The following is a 24507-nucleotide window of genomic DNA, read 5'->3' as shown; positions in this document are numbered from 1 at the left end:
CAAAGACGGGGCTAGACATACAGGCTCGGGAAGTCTATTCCAGGCGTGAGGTGCAGCGAAATAAAAAGAACGGAGTCTGGAATTAGCAGTAGAGGAGAAGGGGACAGATGAGAGATTTATCCACAGAACGGAGTACCCGGGGGGGGGGGGGGGGGGGGGGCGTAGGGAGAGACAAGAGTGGAGAGGTACTGGGAAGCGGTACAGTGAATGCACTTGTAGGTCAGTAAGAGAAGTTTGAAGGTATATATTAGCACGCGCGCTAATTGTAGGCATGTTAAAAATGCTAATTCACCTTAGCAAACAGGGCCCATAGAGTTTTAAATTTAGCCGTGTAAGACTGGTAGCCAGTGTAGTTTTTGCAGGAAGGGTGTAATGTGGTCATATCGTTTGCCACCTTCTCTCATTCTGCAAAAACAATAAAGTAGAAGGGAAATACAATGGCCGATAGGAAAGAGGAAACTTTTTCTTAAACCCAGAAATGACTTTTCCTCAGTTATCTGGGGAGATGCAGAGGTGGGCGCAGGAGATAAAGGGGGTTGTTTACTAAAGTTTAACTCAAGTTATCTGCAGCAGGGCCCATAGGAATAAAATGGGCCCTGCTGCAGATAACTCGAGCTAAGCTTTAGTAAACAACCCCCTAAAATATCTCAGCATTAGCCAAATGCATCCTCGAATAGGAATATTTTTATTTCTTTTTGAATGCGTCCAAAGATTGTTCAATTTTAGAAATGCAGGAAGAGCATTCCAAAGGGAAGGCCCAGAAACACTAAAAATATTTTGTTCTAATGGTGTGTAAACTGATAATATGCAAGGATGGAACTAACAAATGATTTTTCAGTAAGGAACGCAGTACTCTAGTTGGAACATAGCGGGGGGTCAAAAATATATGAGAGATTCCTGAAAACCAGGAAAGAATCAACCAAGCACAACTTCAATCATACACCGTAGAATAAACATTAAAGTAAAACTAGACTAACAAGACTATTTGCTGTTCCCGGGCCCCTATTTAGGAAAATGCAGAGCATCTGGTTTCCACCAGCCTGGTTCTTTCTGGAAGCTGCAGTGGGAAAAGCACAAAAGACATTTTGGTGCATTGGATGGAGGGCTGTTTCAGAAAATGCTGGTAACTCTGTTCCCTTTGTCTTTATGCAGTTTTTCAAGAAGGCTGCAGGCAATGTGAGAGATAATGTTGGAGAAGAGGTTGACCCGGAACAGCTCATTCAGGACGCCTGTCGCAGCTGTCTAGAGCAGGTACGGGCGCTCTCTGGACTGGCATGGGTGGCGGCAGATCTGGAGCTGGTCAGTAATGGGGCTGCTCAATGAGAAGAGAAGCCCTGCTGCCTGGGGGAGGGGGTGCACTGCCCGTGGGAGGTGTGTGCGCGCACTCTGCCCAGGGGTTCTCTGTCCTGGGTGCCATATAAGGTAGGTACGCTGCTGAACCACAGTAAGCAGTTATGCAGATGGCAGTAGATCTAAACTGCATAACTGTTTCTTTTTAAATTTCCTGGGCCACAAAATGCTTAATTTTTGGCTATATAAGTTATTGTATGGCCGAAGTTATGCATTTTAAATTGAGGCAGGATTTGGGGCAGTCCATGGGTGGGATACAGAGTTCATCCAGCGTCTGGATTTCCATCGTCCATCTTGTCTGTCTTCCCTTTTCCTTTCCCTTCTTATCCTGTTCTTTCTCCCCTATCTAATGTAATTGTAACCACTTTGAGTCTGCTTCAAGTGGAAAAAAGTGGGGTATAAATGTTCATAAATAAATTTATTGAAGATGCTCCATAATGTTGAATGTGGGGCTAATCAATATTAATTTTTGTGTCAGAATGGAATGCAATCAGTTTACAGTATTGAAAGTTGATTTTTTGTTTGTTTGTTTGTATTTGGCATATATGACCTGAACATCAGCTAGGCTGAAATGCTCCATTTTGATTGTCTACTGATGTATATCATTTTAAAGTAGTGAAGAAGGTGCATCCAGCCAGTCACATTCATGGATTGGTACACGTGGTGCTGCCATGTGTAGTGGATAGCAGCTAGACTTGCATTACGGGCAGTGGGGGAAGCTACTCTTGAATAGATGGAAAAACAAAAATTTAAGAACAGGAGTACAAAATAACTAAAACCCAGTTTAAAAAAAAAAAAAGTTAAACTACCAAATAAGAGAGTTAACTAATTCTTTAAGGAACCAGGTAGCTAAAAACAAAAATAAAGTACTAAGGAGCCCTTTTACTAAGCTGCGTAAGCATCTACGCACGCCCAACGCATGCCAAAATGGAGTTACCGCGTGGCCCTCGCGGTAATTTCATTTTTGACATGCGCCCGCTACACGCGCCCCCCCAATTTTTTTTTTTTTCTGGCGTGTGTCAGCTACGCGCACCAAGTGATTTTTGGCGAGCGTAGGTCATTACCACCTGGTTACCGCGTGCGACTTTACCGCTAGGTCAATGGATGACGGCAAGGTCTCAGACCCAAAATGGACGCGCGGCAATTTTCATTTTTTTCCGCACGTCCATTTTTGGCAAAAATAAAGGCATTTTTTTTTTGCAGGTGCAATGAAAAATGATATTCTGCGCTCCCAAAACACGCATCTACACTAACGCAGGCCATTTTTCAGCACACCTTAGTAAAAGGAAACCCTAAATAAATAACAGAGTTAACTAATTCTTTAAGGACCTTGGGGCCCTTTTTTAGCTAACTGGATTTTTAGTTATTTTGTACTCCTGTTCTTAAATTTTTTTTTTTTTTTGTGAATCTGTTCCATAGGGCAGTTTCCCCCCACTGCCTGTAATGCAACAGTCTGACTGCTACCCACTACACATGGTAGCACCATGGTCAACATAATGAAGGTAGCAAGGCCTTTAAAGAATTAGTTAACTTGGAGGGGGGGGGGGTTGTTTACTAAAGCTTAGCTCAAGTTATTGCTGCAGATAACTCAAGCTAAGCTTTAGTAAATAGCCCCCTTGGCTATTTATTTAGTAGAATAGATTTAGGAGCCATGAAGCACATGGGAATGTGAAATTTGAATGTGGTTTGCGACTCCTGTTTGATATTAGTATTACAACTGAAATGCTTACCTCTCCATCATCTTATCAAACATGCAAGTAAGAGAATCCTTTCCAACATATATTAGTTTTGATAAATGCAGTTACGTGGTAATGGTGCTACCTACTTTTAGACCTCTTTCTTAACAGTAACGAAGGTTTATGTGCTTTGCAAGCCATCTTGTAAGCGCTTCCAATTCCATGCCATTTATGAATTTAGATTTATTTTTAGGAGTTCATACTGAGCAATCAAGAAGGATTCGGTAAATAAGTCTATCCTGGGCCTTAGCTAGTGAGCAGGCCACATATTAATTCCAGAGGATATTGTTTTGGATTCATCATAATTGGTAAAGTCCAGGGAAATCTTGCTTTTGCTTACTGGGTCTTACTGTAACTCCCAAAAAAGAATTAATATCTTCTTGCAGAATATGAATCTCCTTATTCTGTTGATAAATTATTCTCTGTATGCTTGGTTATGAAGAAGGTTTTCAGATAATGTTAACATGAGAACAAAAGCACACTCAAAAACAAACCTCCGATTGCTCCCAGGTTCTTTATAAGAGCCGGGGGGTTATCCAACTGGTTGGTGCAATTCCATTTCTTTCACTGCATTCTGTAAGCCATTGCTTTTTGGCTATTATCGACTGTTTCTCAAATTTTAGTTGCTTGGCTGCCTTTTAACTATCTGTTTCCCAGTTGCAGTCGTTTCTGTCCTGTGTTGTTACTGAAGCGTTGAAATATTTGGTTACTAGTAATTGCACGTTTTCTTTACTTAGAAGGAAGAAAGTGAGGACTTCAATCTTAAATCTTTCTTCTTTCCTTCTCTTTGTTCATACATTTTTTTCCCAGGCCAAGATTCTTTTCTCGGGCAATGAGAAAGCAATCCCCAAGCCCATCCTCGAGCTACCGGTGATGAAGGTAAAAAGCCTGGCATTAGGACTTCTGTTGGATAAGAATTCTTAATTTTGCCTTCTGAATGTTCTTGCCCCTTCTCTACCACCAGGAGCCCATTGGAAGGTTTTGTAAAGTCTGATTAAGCATCAAGGCAAGAGAGGTACAGTGCAGAGGGTGCCGGTACTTTTAAGTTCTGCTGAAGCTTTTCTGCACTTTGATACTATAAAAGGCATGAATTTGTTTTAAAACATAGATTAGAATCCAAACCATAGAATTCTCCGGCTGCAGATAATCCAGTAGGGAACAAAAGTGCCATGAAAGTCACGAGAGAGCGCTCTGAGCTCCAACCAATGAATGGAAACAGAGCAGTCAGAACCCAAGAATTAGCAAATCCAGTGTAGGTTAATAAAGGTACAGAGTATTAGCTGCACTTGGTATTTGGCTTCTAAAGGGCCAAGGCTCTCCATTTTATAATACGTTGTAAAACCCATTCATTTTAGAAAGACTGAGAGATTGCAATTACTACTGCTCATAGGAAAAATTTCACCTGTTATGATCCTACTTGCTTTTCTAGAACAAGTCTCACAAAAGATTTTTTGACCTAGAGCTCTGAAATTTTAGGCTAGAACCCCAGATGAAAGCATGCTACAACTGAGAAGCCCTACAGCCAAGTGTTCTGTTGTTTCTACAAGGAGTCTATTATGCTTTAGTTTTTTCAAAACATGTCTGCTTGGCTTCTTCACTTACAAAAAGTTAAACGACAAAATGTGAACAGTCCGTTGCCCTTAAAATAAAAAAAAATCTTACAGGTTCCTTGTTTCTAGTTGGTAGCCCAGTAAGAATTCATTTACTAATTGTAGGTGGCAGTGGCGTGGGGGGGGGGGGGGGGGGGGTCCGGCCCGGGTGTCAGCTCAAGGGGGGTGCTCCCTGCCAGCTCCCCCCCCCCCCCCCCCCCGGGTGCAGCACGATGACAACCTCCCTTGGCGCATCAACACCCCAGACCCAGTGCCTACCCTCAGCTCCGTCCAACCAGCTCCCACACCCTACCTTTAAAGAAATCTCGGAAGCCGTGGTGAGGCGCAGCGCCTGCATGTAAAAGAAGTGTGGATCGTCTCATTGGGCCTTCCCTCACTCTGTCCCGCCCTTGCGTAAATAGGAAATTGCGTCAGCGGAGGGCGGGACAGACAGACAGAGTGAGGGAAGGCCCGATGAGACGATCCACACTTCATTTACATGCAGGTGCGAGGCGCCTCGCCTCGCCACGGCTTCTGAGATTTCTTTAAAGGTAGGGTGCGGGAGCTGGTTGGACGGAGTTGAGGAGGGTAGGCACTGGGGGGGTGTCATCGTGCTGCACCGGGGGGGGGGGGGGGGTGCAACGGTGAACCGCCCCAGGTGGCAGCCCACCTTGCTACGCCACTGGTAGGTGGCTGAATTAGGTCCTGTCACGTATGAAATGCAATTCCATCAATTCTGATTGGGGAATAGGAGCACATTAGTGATACCAAGACTCTGGCAGTACATCTTGAACCTTGTTCTGTATTGTGCTTTCCACCTACTGTATTAATCAGACTGTTGACTTCTCTGCCTGTATCCAAAGCCTTCGTATCTCAGGTTTTAGGAGTTTATAAGTATTAGTTTTTGACTGGCAGTCCTAGTTTACATTATATGAAATACCCCATTTCGTGACCTAAAGACATCTGTCCCCCCCCCCGCCCCCCCCCCCCTTTTACAGGTGCACACATGATATATGATCCAAGCACTCTTATTTTATTTTATTTTACAATAAAATACGTACCGCATATAATAAATGTCTTGAGAGTGCTGAGGCGTATCTCTTTTTATTAGCTACAGGCCATCCTGTACCCAGCTTCTTAGTAGGTGGTGTCGCTGAGCTAGCTAAGGGAATCGGCTCCGTTTTATTGAGAGTTGGAAAGTAGGTGGGGTATGCCTGTGCTCTTAAATGTTGATCCTTGTTCACTTTTCCTATCTTCCTCCTTTTTCCTGATAGCGAGCTCGCCAAGTGGATGATGAATCCAGTCAGAGAGGAAGCCCCATTCCTAAAAAGGTAAAGTGAAACCCTGTCCCCCAAAATAGAGGGGAGAGAGTATGTCAGGAGCAGAAATTGATTGAAAGTGCATTCGAACTGAGTCTAGTAGGTGGAAGCAACAGTAGAAGAGACATAATGAGTCATAACCATGCTACATGGAGATTTTTTAGAGACACTTTGTCATAATTCAGCGCATCCTCTGAGAACTGCTTGCAGGTCCAATCTTTGCACCTTCCCTTGCTTCTGCCTACCTTTTTATACATCTTCTCTCTATATAAAAGGGAACACCAACGTTCTATGAAGCCTCCAGCCAGAAGTGTGAAGGGGGCGAGATATCCGGTTTCCCTATGAGTGTCTGCCCCGCCCTCTCTGTAACACAAACAGTCAGTGAAGGAAAACAGCAGAGCACGAAATCAAATCGCTGGCTCTGTAACAGTGAAGGACTCAGAGGGGGGAGGGGAGAGAGGGCAGGGGGACACACACTCCCACATGCACACAAAAGAAAACCTTGCTAGCCCCCCCCCCCCCCCCCCCCCGTTTCATTTGCATCAGAAACAGGGCTTTTTTACTGAAGGACTCAGAGGGGGGAGGGGGCAGAGGGCAGGGACACACACACTCCCACATGCACACAGAAGAAAACCTTGCTAGCCCCCGTTTCATTTGCATCACAAACAGGGCTTTTTTACTGAAGGACTCAGAGGGGGGAGGGGAGAGAGGGCAGAGGGCAGGGACACACACACTCCCACATGCACACAGAAGAAAACATTGCTAGCCTCCGTTTCATTTGCATCAGAAACGGGGCTTTTTTACTAGTAAATACATAAATATTGCCATACTGGGACAGACAAAAGGTCCATCAAGCCCAGCATCCTGTTTCTAAAAGTGGCCAATCCAGGTCACAAATACCTGGCAAGATCCTGAAAAAGTTCAATACATTTTATGCTGCTTTTCCCAGAAATAAGCAGTGGATTTTCCCCAAGTCCTGTAGGCTTCAGCTGCCTCAGCACTGTAATATATATTTCTCCCTATATATATCACGTGGGCCAAAATAGATTAGGTTGACAACATGCACTGTTAGAAACCATGGTCCAATTAAAATAATCCATTTCAAAAATCTGTCAGCCCTCCTGTGCAAGCCGCCAACCACCAAGAATTTTACATTACAGAATTGGCACTTCTAAACCTGCATTGCTTTTATGGAAAGATTACCCTTACTGTCATTTTTCTGAGACAGCATGGATGCCATACAGAATTACGCTACATTACATCTGAAAATGTGATCCCAAAACCTCATCTTTCGTAATTTGTGGATTGATACAAAGAGAGATCAGTACCTGCAAGGAATCCTGAGTCAGTGACCGAAGAAGCCTGGACTCTTCCTCTCTCTAAATAAAACTAAAGGAGCAATTTTGTAACCTAGACGCTAACATTTACATGCACGTTACACGAATAAATGTTTAGAATTCCATCCTATGTGCGCACTTCTGTGTGTTTATGCCAGCATGTCACCTAAATGCTATTCTGCAATTTCCCATTTAAATTACATGCACATGGGCAGAGCTACTTACATACAAATTATACAGTACTGTAAGTTACACATATACCTGCGGCACTGAAGCACTTGCATTTATATCGTCTCTATGGCTGGTGTGAGTGCCTAGATTTTAGGCATGTTAATAAGTATTCTGTAAAGGAAAGTAGGCACGCCAGACACCCAGTTTTGGGCAGGTTTGAGCTGAAAGTCAGTAAGCATGACAACCCCCTCTACCGTCACCTGGCATCTCTTCAGGGCCGTGCCAACACGGTAAGCGAGGTAAGCATGGCAGGAGGGCGCCATCCTCTGGGGGGCGCCCCGCCGCACCATGCTTCCCTCGCCCTCTTCACTGCTAGTGAAGAACTAAAGGAGTTAAAGGTTTTGGGGGGAATTGGGGGAGTGGAGTTAAGTGATCCCCTGATCTCCTAGGGATGAGATGTCAGGAATGTTCAGCTGACGGGACTTGTGGCTACGGCACTGTTAAGACTAGACTCCCTATTTCTAGATGCCCAGTTATAGAATTGTTCCCTGTATGGGTGTGTTTGCAGTGTCTTTGGGCTTTCAACTGCAGCTCCTTGTGACTCTGGGCAAGTCACTTAACCCTCTATTGCCCCTGGTACAAAATAAGTACCTGAATATATGTAAACCGCTTTGAATGTAGTTGCAAAAACCTCAGAAAGGCGGTATATCAAGTCCCATTTCCCTTTCCCTAAAGTCCCCACCCAAAATATTAATAGTATGTCCCCCTTAGTAAAGGACATGGATACTCTGGAAAAACTTGTATACAAGCACACTCCCTTACCGCTTTTGTCAGCATTAGCTTCTCTCATTAAAGTAGATGTTGGCCACACCTTTCCTCTTGACCATTTTTCAAGCGGCAGATTTCCCCTGGCAGTGTCAGCTGCTGATCAGGTGAAAAAATATATTGAGTGGGTGTCTGTCAGTATGACAGCGAGATTTATGGATTTCTCTCTCTCTCTGTTGCAGAGGAAAGGGCGGCCTCCAGGACATCTTCATGCAAATGACCGCACAGCCCAGGGTATATCAGTGTGAGTAAGGATGTGAGTGGCTGAAGCCTGAACTCTGCTACTGATTTTAGACTAAGCAAGCTAGCTCCTGTTATTCAGCCAGTGATGGGTGAGACAGGTCCTTTCTGATCTTTTCCTAGAACCCCCCCCCCCCCCACACACACACACACACACACAAGAACCCTGCCTATTTAGTATTTCTCAGAATTAAGATTGGAGAGTAGTCGAGTTTCCACTATGATAAAATTTGCAATTTAAGATGTACTCTTTTTTTTTTTTTTTTTTTTCTGTTTGTCAGATGGAAAGCAAAATCTTCTGAACCAATCCGACGAGAGGGACCAAAGGTAGAGTATGGTGCAAAGAACTGGACCACAGTCTCTCAGCGATAGTGAGTGAGCAGACCTGTCTCCAGGGAGGGATGAGATCGGGAGTGGGCCCCTTCTGCTAATGCCACCTGCCAGTCGGGGCCCCTCTAAGAGGACATGGCCACTTCCTAAAAATCGTCTCTACTATTACTGTAGCCCTAAAGGCAATATGGAGTGCTGGTGCCCAACCCCCCTCCAAAAGCATATTGATGCCACTGCTCTGACCCCAACCCCTTCTGATGACCTTGTCCAGGGCTTCTACCCCCTCACCCCATGAAGAAAGGTTCTGGTTATATAGATGCAAGGCCAGCCTTGGGGGGTGGGGGCCTGCTCGAGGCCCTGCTTTCCAATTTCACCTTCAGCGGAACTAGTTTCTACTTAACATTGTTTTCCCTATCATCAAGCCGATCAATCCATAGACTGGTGGGTTGTGTCCATCTACCAGCAGAAATTCCCCAGTATGTTCTCTATCTCAGCAGGTGTGTGGTCGCACAGCAGCAGCTCTGGCTAGGTCTCCAAGCCTAATTGTTTAGGTTTTGTTGAGTACCTGGGGTTGAGGGCTCTTCGTGAGCAAGTGCAAACCTGGTGGTGCCCTGCTTTCCAATTTCACCTTCAGCGGAACTAGTTTCTACTTAACATTGTTTTATCAGACAAAAAAAAATAGTTCCAACCTTTGGTGCGTTTGGCTTGATTTTCTAAAGAGTGTCTTCTCACTTTCTTTTTTTGTTTAGTCTCTTTGTGCTTTCTTCTTTTTCTGTTTCACTTTTGTCTCTTCATCTTTCTCTTTCTTTCAGCAGCAGCTATAATACTTTCTCTTTTCCCTTCTTCCTGCTTTTTCTCCTTTCTCTTGTCCTCGTCCTCTGCCTCTTCAGTTCTTCATCCCAGCCCTCCAACAGTATCTCCCTGTATTACTTTCCCCCCTCTAATCCCAGGTCTTCTCCCGTTCCACCTCCTGCCATACCTCTTGCCACTTGTATTTGTTACTTCTCGCCCCTCTGCTCTGAATGTGTCCCCTTGCTCCCTGGGGGGGGGGGGGGGTTGTAATGTAAGCCTCTCTACTGCTTCTGCAATTAAGTATCACCAAATCATTTTGGTACATATTTTTTTGTAAAGTAATCAAGACTGATGGAGATGGCAAGGGACATAGGGACTGCAGAAGGCAGTGGTAGGGTGGAGATTGGAGAGCAAAGGAGAGGCATAGAAATACCAGGACAAATTGCTAGGGAAAATAAAGCCTTGGCTCTCTCTATGAAGTTAAGATGAGGCAGTCTAGTCCTGTGATGTAGGTCACTGTGTCTTTGGGTAGGAACAGGTAAAGATGAGTGGCTGGTCTTTCTATGAAGAAAACTGTGTGTGTGTTTAAGTATACATATGTTGCAGAGTCGCTATGTTCTTTGTTTGGGAGGATAAAACATTTTGTTTGACATTTTGTTAAAGACTGATAGACCTCGTTTGAGCCAGAAAAGAAAATCAGTGTGCCGGAGAGCTTTAAAGCGAGAGTTTTTGTATTTTTGTGTTGCATGAAAACTGATGTTTTGCAGACCCTTTTCAGTGTGGGTTGACTTTTTAGGTTAGCTTGTAATGCCCATTTCTAACCTTCTGCCTCCTGTCACCCTGCAGTGGGATCCAGCCAGGTTAAATGAATCGACCACATTTGTTCTGGGATCCCGAGCAAACAAGTAAGTTCCATCAAGTTTGTCACTTGTTCTTCTAACTTAGCTTACTGTCTTATTAGGCAAACCATCTGAGTTTGAAGTGTGATCTTAACCTTGGTGAGTAAAGGTTGGTGTGTACTACTTTTTGCAATGGCAAGAGAACCCAAAAGACAGGAACCATCAGACTCACTGGACTATCTCCTAAACTGGACAGAGTGTAAGCTATCCAGTGCATTCCCTCGGAACCAGCTTTATCAATGCTGTCTTATGGCATCTTGTCCTTTGGAAGTCCCTCAGTCTAGTATGATTATCTTCAGTGATTGTCCGGTCCTATCTGTGGGTCCAAAACATTAGCTGAGGCCAATCTAAGAATGACAGTTTCCTTAGCGTCCCTCCGGACCGGACCAGGATTGGACTGATGGGTTGTGCACACCTACCAGCAGGTGGAGACTGAGAAAAAACTGTGACTCTAGAGAGCCAATAAGAGCCCTGGTCATGTGACCCTAGCCTCAGTATTTTCTCAGTCTCCAGCAGGCAGGAGGTGAGCCCATTTCTCTCTCTCTCTCTCTCTTTTAGAGGTTAATAATAAGAACAACAATGCTACTTCTTCTTCTGTTAGACGCTGGTCAGATAGAGATTTCTTTTCTTTTCCTTTCTTTTACAGCCTCTGGGGGTGTTAAACTCGGGTGTCCCTGAGTCCCTCCCCCCTTCCTCCCCATCTCCCATACGTAGCTGGGAAGGGCTACCCTTTGTTTAGAAAGGTGTATGTCTTTGGGAGAGGCAGCCACTATAGCAAGTTAAAAATACAAATATTTTTCCTTCCCCAGCATTTTAACGAGCAAGCTGTTTAAAAAAAAATATATATATATATCCCCAGGCTACTAATGAGCAGGCAGCTCTGGGTACATGTTTTTGACCGGGCTGTTGATTCAGTTCATGGCATGCTATTTCTGCCATTCTCACTTTTCCAGCTCATGCTGGAAATCCTGAGCAATAATTTCTCTCAGGTTGATGTCCATGTTACATTTCTTGATGATGTCATTGAAGCGCTCATCTTGACTGAACTGGCAGAATAGTAGTTCCTTTGGGAGTAAGACATCAGACATCTGAAGAGCTATACACCAACCATTTTCTTGCTATGATACACCTGGTTCTGAGTTTGTACACACCCATCACTGCCCCCAGCTCCCTGGCATAATTGCCTTTCATCCTTTCTTCATGCCCCACTTAGAATAATCACTTTCATCTCTCATCAGTCTTTTGCATGGTCACCTCACCTTTTATCCTTCCTCTCACCCCCTGGCATATCACTGTACAATCCTCCATCTCCCTGGGGCAGTCATCTATCCCGACACAGCCCCCCCCCCCCCCCCCCCACACACACACACACACAAGCATCCATTTATATACCTCCCCCACCCAAATATCCTGCAGCTGGCGGGTGTCTGCATGCAATGCTTGCTTGCTGGTCTTGAGACTATGGGTGTGCCATGTGGCTTTGACTGCAAAAGGAAGCCAGCAGAGGTTGCTGGTAGCAGTTAAGCATTATTCAGATTCCCTCTGCTGACCAGAAGGGGGGAGTTTGCAAGCCAAGATGAAAACGGAGGGGAGAAGTAATGTGAAGCTTTGCCACCACCAGCAAAGTTTCACTTCTGTGAACTAGAGCATAGAATTCTATAGAGGTACTTTCTGTAGAATTCCATGACTAGAGCCTGCCCCAGCTTTTCTCCTTCCCACCATCTCTAACGTACAGAAAACCTTTGTAGCAAACCAGTTAGGAAACACTGCTGTAGTCATTGGCTGGCAGACTGAGCTGCACTTGTAGTTAATTGTTTATAGCTAAACATCTGATACTTAATATTTACATAATTTCAGCAGTCGTCTTGCCCTTGATTTAACAATTCTTTTCTTCAGATTGTACGTTAAAATCCCCTGTTTGTACAGCTGCTGTGTCCTGCTGGGCTCAGTTCTGCATTCAGTCATACTGTTTTCTTTCAGAGCTCTTGGTATGGGGGGGACCAGAGGAAGAATCTATATTAAACACGCTGATCTTTTCAAGGTGAGGGGCATCTAATTAACACCTTGTTTACTTGTGTGAGAGTTTTTAGAAAGACCCATTACCTAGTACAGGACTCGACTCCAAATGGCTTAAGGCCCGATTGGTTAGATCAGTGGACTTTAGAATCATTGAAGTTGGGGGGTTCAAATCCCACTGATGTTCTTTGTGATCTTGAGCAGGTCACTTAACCCTCTATTGCCTCGGCTACAAATCTAGATTGTAAGCCCTCTGGAGACAGGAACATACCTGCTGTTCTCGAATGTAACTTGCCTTAAGCTACTACTCAGAAATTGTGAGCTAAATCCAAAATACCATCTCCCCCCACCCCCCATCTGTGTCTGTAAGAAAATATTAGTAAATCAGTCCCTTTGTCTGAAGACATGACGGGCAAGATAGGAATGCAAAGCAGGGAGGCACTCGTGATGCTGGAACAAGAAAATCGGGAAGGTAGGAAGTATGTCAGCAGAGACAAAGACTGAGTTCCAAGGAAAAACATGCGTGTGAAAGTAGAGAGCTGAAAAAGCAGAAGGGACCACTGCAGAGCATGGGGAAAAGTCAAGATGGATATTGCATGTGTGTCAGTACACATCCCTATATCAGGCCATTTATGCACTTGACACTTTTCTGCATGCATGCTTGCCATATGAGGACTGTGTGTGTTTGTGTATATGGCTGTGTGCTTGCAGCAGTCCACGAGAGACAAACGTTAAGTGCTTAATCTGTGCTCCTGATTATTTACTTGTATAAATTCTTATTTCCAGTATGCTGCAGATCCTCAGGATAAGCAGTGGCTAGCGGATAATCAGCACATGAGAGCTACAGGAGGAAAGATGGTAAGTAGCGCAGTGCTCCTTGTAAGTAGGTTCACATGGATTTTCAGAGAAGTCTAAACCTTCATGTGGCCATGGCTGTGCATCACAATGGTTTAAGGAGTGGTTTATGCAGTATGAGTTTGCATGTTTCTTTAAATACTAACCATTCATAAAACAGTTTTCTTAGACAGTAATGGAATCATGAAACAGTACAAACCATATCTTCCATTACGTTTCTTCGCACTATTCCAGGACTTGTGGGATAGTCGTGTCCATCAACCAGCAGATGGAGATAGAAAACACAGAACTGTGCTACCCTTTATAGACCCTTCCATTTAGCCCAGTTCCTCAGTATTTTCTATCTCCAGCAGGTGGATGGACATACTGTTCGGTCTTGGGTTCTGCGGCCTTGGCTCCTGGTCCATTTGGTCAGCTGGTCCCCAGTTGAGCCTTATCTTGTGGCCACTGTGGAGGAGACATACCTAGTGGTCCTGGGTCTCTAGTCCCTGCCAGGGGTTTCCTCTCCTGTGCCTGGTTTTGCTGGAGTCTGTTCAACGATGCACAAGTAAAAGGTTTGGTTTATTGCCTTGTTGTGACCCGGGAGTCAGTCTCTTCCCCTCTCAGGTTCGGGGCAGTGGGTCTTTCTGTCCTTGTGAGACGGGGAGAGGGTTAGCATTGGCCCTTTGGATCAGCCAGTAAGGAGAGGAGTAGGCACCTTGAGGGGGTGTCCCACCCTCAGAACTATGTTGGAAGCTGGGTGTTCGCAGCTGCGGGGTGTCCTCTGTGGGTACACAGTTCCAGCGTTTTTTTTTTTTTAAATAAGTAGTGCAGCATTGGCGGCTTCCACCGAGAGGGTGAAGCGCTGCTCCACATTTGGGGCCGTCAGGCCGCTGCAAGGTGTGCAGTCCGGCAGGCCTGAACATTGGGGAGGACACGGACGCAGGTGCCACAGGAGGAGAGAGCATTCAGTGGCAGCCAGGTTCATCAGCCTCGTTCTCCCTGACTCAGCACCAGCGTGGTTTGCCTCATTCTGAGGCAGGAACGGCAGCCATGTTTGCTGGCTTGCCACTGGATATGCCCGTGCAGGAGGATGTGGCAACGGGGGGACCTTCCACTGGGGGCTCTGGGCCCAAATGTCTTTTTCCCCCGAGTTTATTGCTCCACCATCCTTTTTTGTTATAGCAGGGAGCTTCGATGCCAGCCTCCTCTATTATGCTGGCAGCTGTGAGTGTTTTAGCAGCTTCCGCTGCCCCCAAGAAGTCCAGGTTGGACTTGCCGGAGGGCTGTTGGGATTCCTGGCCTCAGGATTCCACTTGTTCAGAGAGGGCCTTAGTCTGTTCTGAGGGGCCCTCTCTGTGGGAGTCTTTGGAGGAGGGTGAGCTCCCTGCTGGTGAGGGAGATGACCCTATGGTCCTTGGGATGTTTCATAGGGAAGAGTTGAGCTCCTGATTTCTGAAGCCTTAGAGGTGCTTTCTGTTGAGGAGCCCTCTGTGTCAAAGTCCGGTGGCTAGTCCCTCTAGCAAAATGAGGGGTCCAGCCAAAGCATTCCCCTTGCATCCGGACACTCAGGATCTGATTTCTGTGGAATGGAACAGCCCGGACACAGGACTCGAGGTAGGGAGAGCCATGGCTCGTCTACCCTTTAGTGCCTGAGGAAAAGGACAAGTTCAATCTGCCCAAGGTGGATTTGTTGGTGGTAGCGTTGCCCTGAAGGACCTGCAAAACCGGAAGCTGGAACAGGCTTTGAAGTAGGCCTTTGAATGGCAGCCCTGGGGCTCCAGCCGTCCATCTGCAATTCCTTTCTGACGGCCTATTTGCAGTGGCATCAGCAGGCTGGCTCGTGGGAGTCTGCCCAGGCCACTTGGCTGGACGTGGATTTGGCCTGTTTGGCAGATGCAGTGTATGACCTGCTGCAGGCCTCATCCAAGGGCACGTCCTTGTCAGTCACTGCACATAGTCAGCTGTGACTAAGTACTTGGGCTACGAATGTGGCCTCGAAGTCTCACTTTGTGAGGTTGCCCTTTCGGGGCAAGTTACTGTTTGGAGAAGACCTGAGCAACTTGGTGAAATCGAATTCACAGCATTTGCCAGAGGACAAGCCTGGGGTCGGCGCAGTCACGGTTCAGGAACAGTAAGAAATACAGGCCAGGTGGGCATTCCTTTGGCCAGAGGTCGCGATTTCAATTCTGTCAGTCTTCCTTTCGTGGGGACAGGAGGTCATCTGCCTTGGTGGGGTGGGCTTCTGCCACCTCCAGACAATTGCAATAACGCCAGGCCAGTCCACTCTCTTCCCCCGCCCCCCGGCAGATCCAGCACATCTCCGCCCCTTGCCTCCATCTCCCCTGTTCTTTCTCATCCCCACTCCCCACGAGGCAGGACATCTCCATCATCTTCCGTGAGCCCCACCCCGTTAACCATCTTCCCTCAGCTCCCCTCACCTGCCCTGAGCCTCTCCACAGCTCCAACACCTCAGCCATCCCCCCTTGCGACTACAGAGCCCCCCCCCCCCCCTTGTGGTTTCAGAGAACATCCCCCCACCCCACAACTCCAGTGCCTCAGTTCCCCCCACGCATCCAGAACCTCACCCTCTTCTGACATCGGGCCCCCGGCAACTCTCCTTGGCCAGCCCCCTCCCCCAGAGGTCAAACCTCAGCAGCAGCAGTCACAGCAAACTGCCTGGGCTGACTCGGAGCCTTTCCTTTGCAGCTGTCCTGCCCTCTAAAGCAACTTCCTGTTTACCTGAGGGTGAGACAGCTGTAGAGGAAAGGCTCTGGATTGGTCCAGGCAGTTCGCTATGACTGCTGCTGCTGGCAAAGAAGGAAAGGTTTGACCGCCAGGCTGGCCAAGGAGAGGCGCTGGAGTTGGGGGGGGGGGGGGGGAAGCGCAGGCCTGCGGTCAGAAGTTGGTGAGGTCTGGATCCACGGCAGGACGGAAGGGGAAGGAAAAGAAAGCGAAGAGAGACCCTGCTACCAAAAATAAAAATAAATAAACATGCAACTTTATGTGCCTGCACTGTTACACCTCCCAGTTTCTCACAACACACCAGTTGAGAACTGCTGGTCTAGACATCACAAGAAATCCTGCCCCTGAAGAAGGCATACACCGAAACATGGCCATTTAGGGCTTTGTGGGTTCTCTATTATCAAACACCAGCAAAATACTTTAATACTCTTCTTTTTGTTTTGTTTTGTACCACCTGACCTCTTCATTTGTGCTATATTGATTAAATATATGTATATTACACCTGTGTAAATGAACGCTTCATTCTTTATTCTAGAATAAACCACAGTGCATCCTCCTAACTTTGTAAGATCTATAGTTCTTTACATATAGTACCACTTCCCTCTCCCTCTCCCTTTCTTCCTACTCTATCCTTTCTGAATAAATGATTCCCAGTAGAACTGTATCACAGTTGCAGCTTTCTGTATACGATATCTGTCATGCCAGCCTTCATGTTCGAGGCATTATTTCTCATGCTGTGAGCATTTGTGCACGTAGGTCTTCCAGAAATCCTTTCTCCCATTTTTTTATTTTTAGAAGTCTGTGTTCACCTGTGCTTTAGACCTCACATGCCTGTCTGCTTGCCTGTGCAGATTTTGAGTTATCTTTCCTCTTTAGCTACCAGAATGAGCATGCTCAGTTTTAGGAATAGTGCTTCAAAAGTTTCTTTTGTGTGAGTTAGGTTTGAGCTTAGAAGCTTCTGCTCAATTTTGGGACTGTAAGAGGAAGGTGATAACAATGCAAGAAAAAAATAAAAGTATTCAAGCTTTCTTTGCTTATTGTTGTTTCAGGCGTATCTTCTCCTAGAAGAGGATATTCAGGATCTGGCCGCCAGTAAAGATTACAGGTAAGATAACAGGTTTCTAAGCCTCCTCTTTCATGCAGGGACTGAACATTAACTCTGTGGTGGTTATTACCACTTTTTGGTTTCTCATTTCTTGGTATTTCTAAATTTGCTGTACTGGTTGATTTTCTTGACCATGTTTGTCTTGTATTACAATGGGGCTTATTTTCAAAACACGTAGACGTGCAAAGTTCCATAAGTTACTGTGGGAGTTCATTGAAAATATGTCTCGTGGAGGGGCATAATCGAACGGGGCGCCCAAGTTTTGCTGAGGACGTCCTCTGCGGAGGGGCGGGGAAACCCGTATTATCGAAACAAGATGGGCGGCCATCTTTCATTTCGATAATACGGTCGGGGACGCCCAAATCTCAACATTTAGGTCGACCTAGGAGATGGTCGTCCACGATTTTCGGCGATAATGGAAACCGAGGACGCCCATCTCAGAAATGACCAAATCCAAGCCATTTGGTCGTGGGAGGAGCCAGCATTCGTAGTGCACTGGTCCCCCTGACATGCCAGGACACCATCCGGGCACCCTAGGGGGCACTGCAGTGACTTCACAAATTGCTCCCAGGTGCATAGCTCCCTTACCTTGGGTGCTGAGCCCCCCCCCCCCCCCCCCCCCAAAAAAAAAAAAAACCCACTACCCACAACTGTACAACACTACCATAGCCCTAAAGGGTGAAGGGGGGCACCTAGATGTGGGTGCAGTGGGTTTGTGGTGGGGTTTGGAGGGCTCGCTGTTTCCTCCACAAATGTAACAGGTAGTGGGGGGTGGGCCTGGGTCTGCCTGCCTGAAGTGCACTGCACCCACTAAAACTGCTACAGGGACCTGCATACTGCTGTCAGGGAGCTGGGCATGACATTTGAGGCTGGCAAAAAATATTTTTAAAGTTTTATTTTTTTTTTTTTTTAGGGTGCGAGGGGACTAGTGGCCACTGGGAGAGTAAGGGGAGGTCATCCCCGATTCCCTCCGGTGGTCATCTGGTCAGTTCGGGCACCTTTTTGAGGCTTGGTCGCAAGAAAAAATGGACCAAGTAAAGTTGGCCAAGTTATAGTCAGGGACGCCCTTCTTTTTTCCATTATCGGCCAAGGACGCCCATATGTTAAGCACACCCCAGTCCCGCCTTCGGTATGCTTCCGACACGCCCCTGTGAACTTTGGTCGTCCCCGCGACAGAAAGCAGTTGAGGACGCCCAAAATCGGCTTTCAATTATGCCGATTTGGGCGACCCTAGGAGAAGGACGCCCATCTCCCGATTTTTGTCTAAAGATGGGCACCCTTTTCTTTCGAAAATAAGCCTGAATGTCACCTAAGTGCACCTTAAGACTTAGATGTGGTTGTCATTGATATTGTCACACCCTGTCTGTCCAATCTGAATTCCTGTTTGGTCATTGGCTCTCCAGGGGCTCCCCTGAATTGAAAATGGATGAACTGAAGCCCTTCAGCGCTCCCCCATGGATGATTGAGAAGATGCAGAAATGCATGGAAAGCATGCGCACTGAAAACAACTAATCACAGCTGAAAGCTGAGACTCTGCAAGGACAAAAAGATGAGAATAGAGAGGAGGAGGAGAAAAGCAGGTCTTTGTTTTTTTTTTTCAGTGCGTTTCAGCCTCACCGGTGATCTCTGGAGCAGCCTCTAGATCTGATCTGACGGTGGCATCTGAACTTCAGCTCCCCACTCTCCTCTCATCACTTCAGGTTGAACCATCTTACATTGAACTCCCGGGGTTTGAGAGTTCCCACGGGATGGTCTCTGGGAAAGTTGGGAGCAATTGTGCACACACAGGGCAAAAGTGCTCAAGAGCAAATAACCATGAAATGGGGAAAACGAGACCATGTCCAAAAGGCTCTCTCCTAAAAATCTGAGATTTGTTTTTCTACGTCTGTGCTCAAGTACTGCGTTTTATTATTTTTTTTAATGATGTCTCTTACTGGGGCTGTTTCCGTTTGTTGCATGGAAAATCTTAATATTTGCTCATGGAGATAAGTTGTACTTTTTACTTATAGTATGTCTGATGCACAGGGTGATGATAAATAGAAGCAACTTTAAAGGAAATGCCAACCTAAATAGTTTGTACTAAAATGAGACAATATGTCAGCCACGCTTTCATTGTTAAATGAAGCAAGTTGTCTCCTTGTAACTTAAAGATTGGGAAAATAAAATCTAGTATCAAACCTTGGACAATTTAGTACAATCTGAGTGCATAAGTCAGTTCTTTATTAAAACTGTCTGAAACCATACTGGTGTATGCATTTGTGTACAAACTTCCAGCAAGGTGAAAACAAGCTTAAATACTTAGTCCTGGCTCTCTGCTGTTTGACATTTCCTTTGTTCTTTTGAATACAAAAAGGACCAAGTTACTCAAGAATACTGTACTATGACTATAACCTGCTTTATTTTTTATTTTTGTTACATTTGTACCCCCGCGCTTTCCCACTCATGGCAGGCTCAATGCGGCTTACATGGGGCAATGGAGGGTTAAGTCACTTGCCCAGAGTCACAAGGAGCTGCCTGTGCCTGAAGTGGGAATCGAACTCAGTTCCCCAGGACCAAAGTCCACCACCCTAACCACTAGGCCACTCCTCCACTGTTGCTACTATTTGAGATTCTACATGGAATGTTGCTATTCCACTAGTGAGAAAAGATCCACCAACAGGCGGAAAACTCAAGCACCCCACGGTAAAAACAAAAATGTATAAAGAGTGGGAGTACGACCAAGGATACCAGAAACAGGAAGATGTTCTTAAATAAAACTTTATTAAAGGTTTGGAGACTCGACACGTCGTGTTTCGGCCGTCAGGCAAGAGACTTCTGCATAATCTTCAGAGGACTTCTATCGGCATTATTTCGCAGCACTCTGCGCAGTAGACTCCTGATGCAGGCCTGACGGCCGAAACACGACGTGTCTAGTCTCCAAACCTTTAATAAAGTTTTATTTAAGAACATCTTCCTGTTTCTGGTATCCTTGGTCGTACTCCCACTCTTTATACATTATTGCTATTCCACTAGTAACATTCCATGTAGAAGTCGGCCCTTGCAGATCACCAATGTGGCCGCGCAGGCTTCTACATGGAATGTTGCTAGTGGCATAGCAACATTCCATGTAGAATCTCCAATAGTATCTATTTTATTTTTGTTACATTTGTACCCCGTGCTTTCCCATTCATGGCAGGCTCAATGTGGCTCTTACATGGGGCAGTGGAGGGTTAAGTGACTTGCCCAGAGTCACAAGGAGCTGCCTGTGCCTGAAGTGGGAATCGAACTCAGTTCCTCAGTTCCCCAGGACCAAATTCCACCACCCTAACCATTAGGCCACTCCTCCACTTTAAAGGTATGTTTCTATGAAAACGGCTGTTGCATGCTGGGCTGCAAACTGGATTCTTGCTTTGGCTGCAGTTGTGTTTAAATTAAGGCCTTGGGAATGCTTGATGTATAGGGGGTGGATGCATACAAAAAAAAAAAAAAAAGAACAGACAAACCTCTCACTGGAGGTCATGGAGGCAAAAAGTGAACGCAAGAAAACATGTAGCGTATTGGTCTTCACTAATTTTTAAATCGGGGTTACTTTGGATCCAAATGAGCTGAAGAAGAGGTGCAAAATAACTTCCCATGCGGGGCCTGTGTACTGCTTACCAGCATGTCAATGACATCCATTCATCACTTCTAGCCAGTGCGTTTTTTCTAGCGAAAAAGGTGCTGGTACTCAAATGCTAGGCCACCCTTCAGGGATGGGGTGATCGCTGAGAGACCCACCCCACAATAGCCAGGCCCCCTGCAACCAGTCACAGAATCTATGACAAGGCAGAATTGGTGTGTAGAGCCTGGGACCTTTCATTAAAACTTGGGGACCATGGGTCAATTTTAGCAATTTTAAGCCCTGCTTCTAGCCCACCTTTTGAATATTTCATTGGAGGTATCCTCAAGGAAGATAAGCCTTTCCAATTTCATTTATTTATTCATTCTTGTATCCCACAATTATCCAAGAAAGGTTTCGGTTCAATGTGGCTTACAGTTACATAGTAACATAGTGGATGACGGCAGAAAAAGACCCGCACGGTCCATCCAGTCTGCCCAACAAGATAAACTCACATGTACCATTTTTTGTGTATACCTTACCTTGATTTGTACCTGTCTTTTTCAGGGTACAGACCGTATAAGTCTGCCCAGCACTATCCCCACCTCCAAACCACCAGCCCTGGCACAGACCGTATAAGTCTGCCCAGCACTATCCCCGCCCGCCCTGCCTCCCACCACCGGCTCTGGCACAGACCGTATGTCTGCCCAGCACTATCCCCACCTCCAAACCACCAGCTCTGGCACAGACCGTATAAGTCTGCCCAGCACTATCCCCACCTCCCAACCACCGGCTAAGCTTCTGGGGATCCCTTCCTTCTGAGCAGGATTCCTTTATGTTTATCCCACGCATGTTTGAATTCCGTTACCGTTTTCCTCTCCACCACCACCACCAGTTGATATAACAAAGATAAATTATAGTGTCGTATTTCAGTTACAAACTGGTTTGGATCATCAGTAACATGTTATTAAACATGAAAGAGAAGTTAGTGTTGCATTTTAGTTTCAGATTAGACTGGATCACCATAAAATTTGTTGAAGAGGTATGTCAGTTCTTTTCTGAACTGCAGATAGTTTTGTAATGGTCTCCAAAGGCTGCCGTTGGTCTCTGATCCTTGCTTTGAGGGAACGCTGATGTAGGGGGTAATTTCGTTATTGGTGTTACTCTTGTAAGAAGTACATGGGGGGGGGGGGGGGGTTCAGTTATGGAGGAAGTGTAGAAAAAAAAAGCCAGGAATTATGTAAGAGTTTATGGGACTTTCTGGACTTTTGGGCTCTTACTACTACTAATCATTTCTATAGCGCTACAAGGCATACGCAGCGCTGTACACCATACACAAAAGACAGTCCCTGCTCAAAGAGGGCCATCTTTATGATTCTGAGTAAAATAAATGCAAATTTCATAATTCAGTAGCAGACTGAAGGGTTTTTCCCTTTTAAAATAATCACTTTCTGTGTACAAATACCTTTATGTATGCTGAAGTTTTTTCTCAGGGTCTGTAGTTCCAGAACATAATACCCTATGGAGCTCATGTTTGAAAGAGAAAAATGTCATAAAGCACCATTTGGACGCATTTCTTCTCAGAACATCCAAATTTGTATTTTTGAGACTTATTTTGCAGACGTTTATCTATACATTTTGACTGCAGTGCGTCCAAATCACAAGGGGCCCTGTCTGGGGCATTGCGGAGGTGGGCTTAGGGTGTGTGCCTAACATTTGGGTGTTTGGTGTAGACTTGTTTTTATAATAAGACACAAAAAGGTGACACCCCCCCCCCCCCCCAAAAAAAAAAATGTGGATAAAAATAGTACCAGTCTCAGGTGTTAGAACTAGGGCCATTAAGTAGCATACAGGTCCCAGGCACTGTTGCCAGGTGGGCGGTTTTCCGCGACCCGCCGCGGGAAATTTTTGCCCGTGGCGGGTTGCGGTTTTTCGGGCTTGTTTTGGGTCTTTTGGGTGGTTTTTAAGCGGTTTTTTTGTTGTTGTTGTTGTTGTTGCAGGGGGCGGGGTTAGTGATGTTATGGGCGGGGCCAATGACGGCGGGGTTTGACTTTGGGCGGGTTTTGGGCTGGATTTGGGCACGTTTTGGTGGGAAAAAAAATTTTCCACCTGGCAACCCTGGTCCCAGGCCCATACCTCCCCCTCCTTGTTCAGTTGTAGTGGAAACTGTCATCCTTCCAAAACTGACCAGAAACCCACATATAGGTGCCCCCTTCACCCATAAGGGCTATTGTAGTGCAGAAGCATAGCCAGGTTGAAGGTGCCAGGGGAGCAGAGAGCAGATTTCTGACAGCACCAGTGCATTTTTTAACTGTGAGAGATCGTGTAAACAAAATAGGTACCAGCAGTAGGAAGCCCGTTTGGGGAAGCAGTTGCTCCCCTTGTACCCCTCCCCCAGCTATGCCACTGTTGTAGTGGTGTACAGTTAGGAATAGTGGATTTTGGAGGGCTCAGCAGCAGCAGGGGCGTAGCCACGGGTGGGCCTGGATGGGCCCAGGCCCACCCACTTTCCCTCCAGGCCCGCCCAACCAACGTCTGCCCCACCCCGGGTGTCAGCAGGTGGGGGAGGGGGTGCCCTGCTAGCGCCGCAGTCCCCACCTGCCTACCAGCTCCGTCGACGAGCAGACGACCCTCTTCTGCCACCCGGTACCTAGCCTTAAAAAAAAAAACAGTGAAGCGCCTCGCGTCTCGTCTGCTCTGCTGTAAAGCAAGCAAATCGGCTTGTCGCGTCGGCCCTTCAATCACTGTGTCCCGCCCTCGCGGAAATAGGAAGTTACATCAGAGGGCGGGACACTGATTGAAGGGCCGACGAGTCGATTTGCCTGCTTAAAATGTTTCTATAGCGCTACTAGACGTACGCAGCACTGTACACTTGAACATGAAGAGACAGTCCCTGCTCGACAGAACTTACAATCTAATTAGGTACCAGCAGTATGTTTTAAGACATACTCTTAAAACATGACTTTCTAATTTGCTTACTGTTTAAGAGTAGATTTGTTTGTATAATTTTTTTTTGTTTGTTTTAAGAAGAGAATAGAGGTCTCTTAGGTTTTACTTGTTTGAAAACTGTTGCAAAGGGTATTTGTATTTCCAAAAAAAAAAATGTTACCTCATAGACGCAGCAGCAGAAAAGTCTTGCACTTGCATATAGCCTAAGTATGTCGCCCAGCTGCCAGTGAAGAGACTACTGCATTAGTCAGTGCTGTCTGTGCGTGTCTATTTCAACGTTCGAAAGGCAGAAAATGGGCAAAGTAATCTCCGCCTTGTTATGGCTATAGCAAGATAAAACAACCACCACCACCATTGATTAAAGGACTAGTTTAGTCGCTAATGTGCGCATGCGCACTCATTTTATTTATTTATTTATTTTAATGTAAATGACAGCTCTTGTAACCAATCATACTGTGGCTTGTAGGATAGCTTCGACGAGCCTGAAGATGGGGAGGTCGTTTTTGTTGCCATGGAGCGTTTGATAAACAGAGCCCTGCAATTGGCTCGATTAAATCCAAGCGCTTATCTGATTGGATGCCTCCGTAAACGTCGCGAAAAATTCAAACGGAGAGCGGGTGCTACATTGTTGCTGCTGTGTTTCCGCCCGAAAGAGAGGCTGCGTTAGAGACTGAGTAGGGGCGGCGATCGTGC

At 46.1% G+C, this 24507-nt stretch overlaps 1 protein-coding gene across 1 annotated transcript in view; it reads left to right on the top strand.

Moving 5' to 3' along the window:
- Positions 1 to 19529, top strand: part of DNTTIP1 (deoxynucleotidyltransferase terminal interacting protein 1) — a 35519-nt gene extending 15990 nt beyond the window's left edge. The window contains exons 4-13 of the mRNA XM_030212567.1: positions 1153 to 1251; positions 3897 to 3965; positions 5950 to 6006; positions 8510 to 8571; positions 8849 to 8894; positions 10536 to 10594; positions 12569 to 12629; positions 13391 to 13462; positions 17233 to 17288; positions 18692 to 19529. Coding sequence (XP_030068427.1) covers positions 1153 to 1251; positions 3897 to 3965; positions 5950 to 6006; positions 8510 to 8571; positions 8849 to 8894; positions 10536 to 10594; positions 12569 to 12629; positions 13391 to 13462; positions 17233 to 17288; positions 18692 to 18800 — 690 coding nt within the window. The 3' untranslated portion in view covers positions 18801 to 19529. The remainder of the gene's footprint in view (positions 1 to 1152; positions 1252 to 3896; positions 3966 to 5949; positions 6007 to 8509; positions 8572 to 8848; positions 8895 to 10535; positions 10595 to 12568; positions 12630 to 13390; positions 13463 to 17232; positions 17289 to 18691) is intronic.
- The last annotated feature ends 4978 nt before the right edge of the window (positions 19530 to 24507 follow it).

This window comes from Microcaecilia unicolor, chromosome 8 (assembly GCF_901765095.1).
Source record: "Microcaecilia unicolor chromosome 8, aMicUni1.1, whole genome shotgun sequence".
Lineage (NCBI taxonomy): Eukaryota > Metazoa > Chordata > Amphibia > Gymnophiona > Siphonopidae > Microcaecilia > Microcaecilia unicolor.
This window is presented reverse-complemented; position numbering and strand designations above follow the sequence as displayed.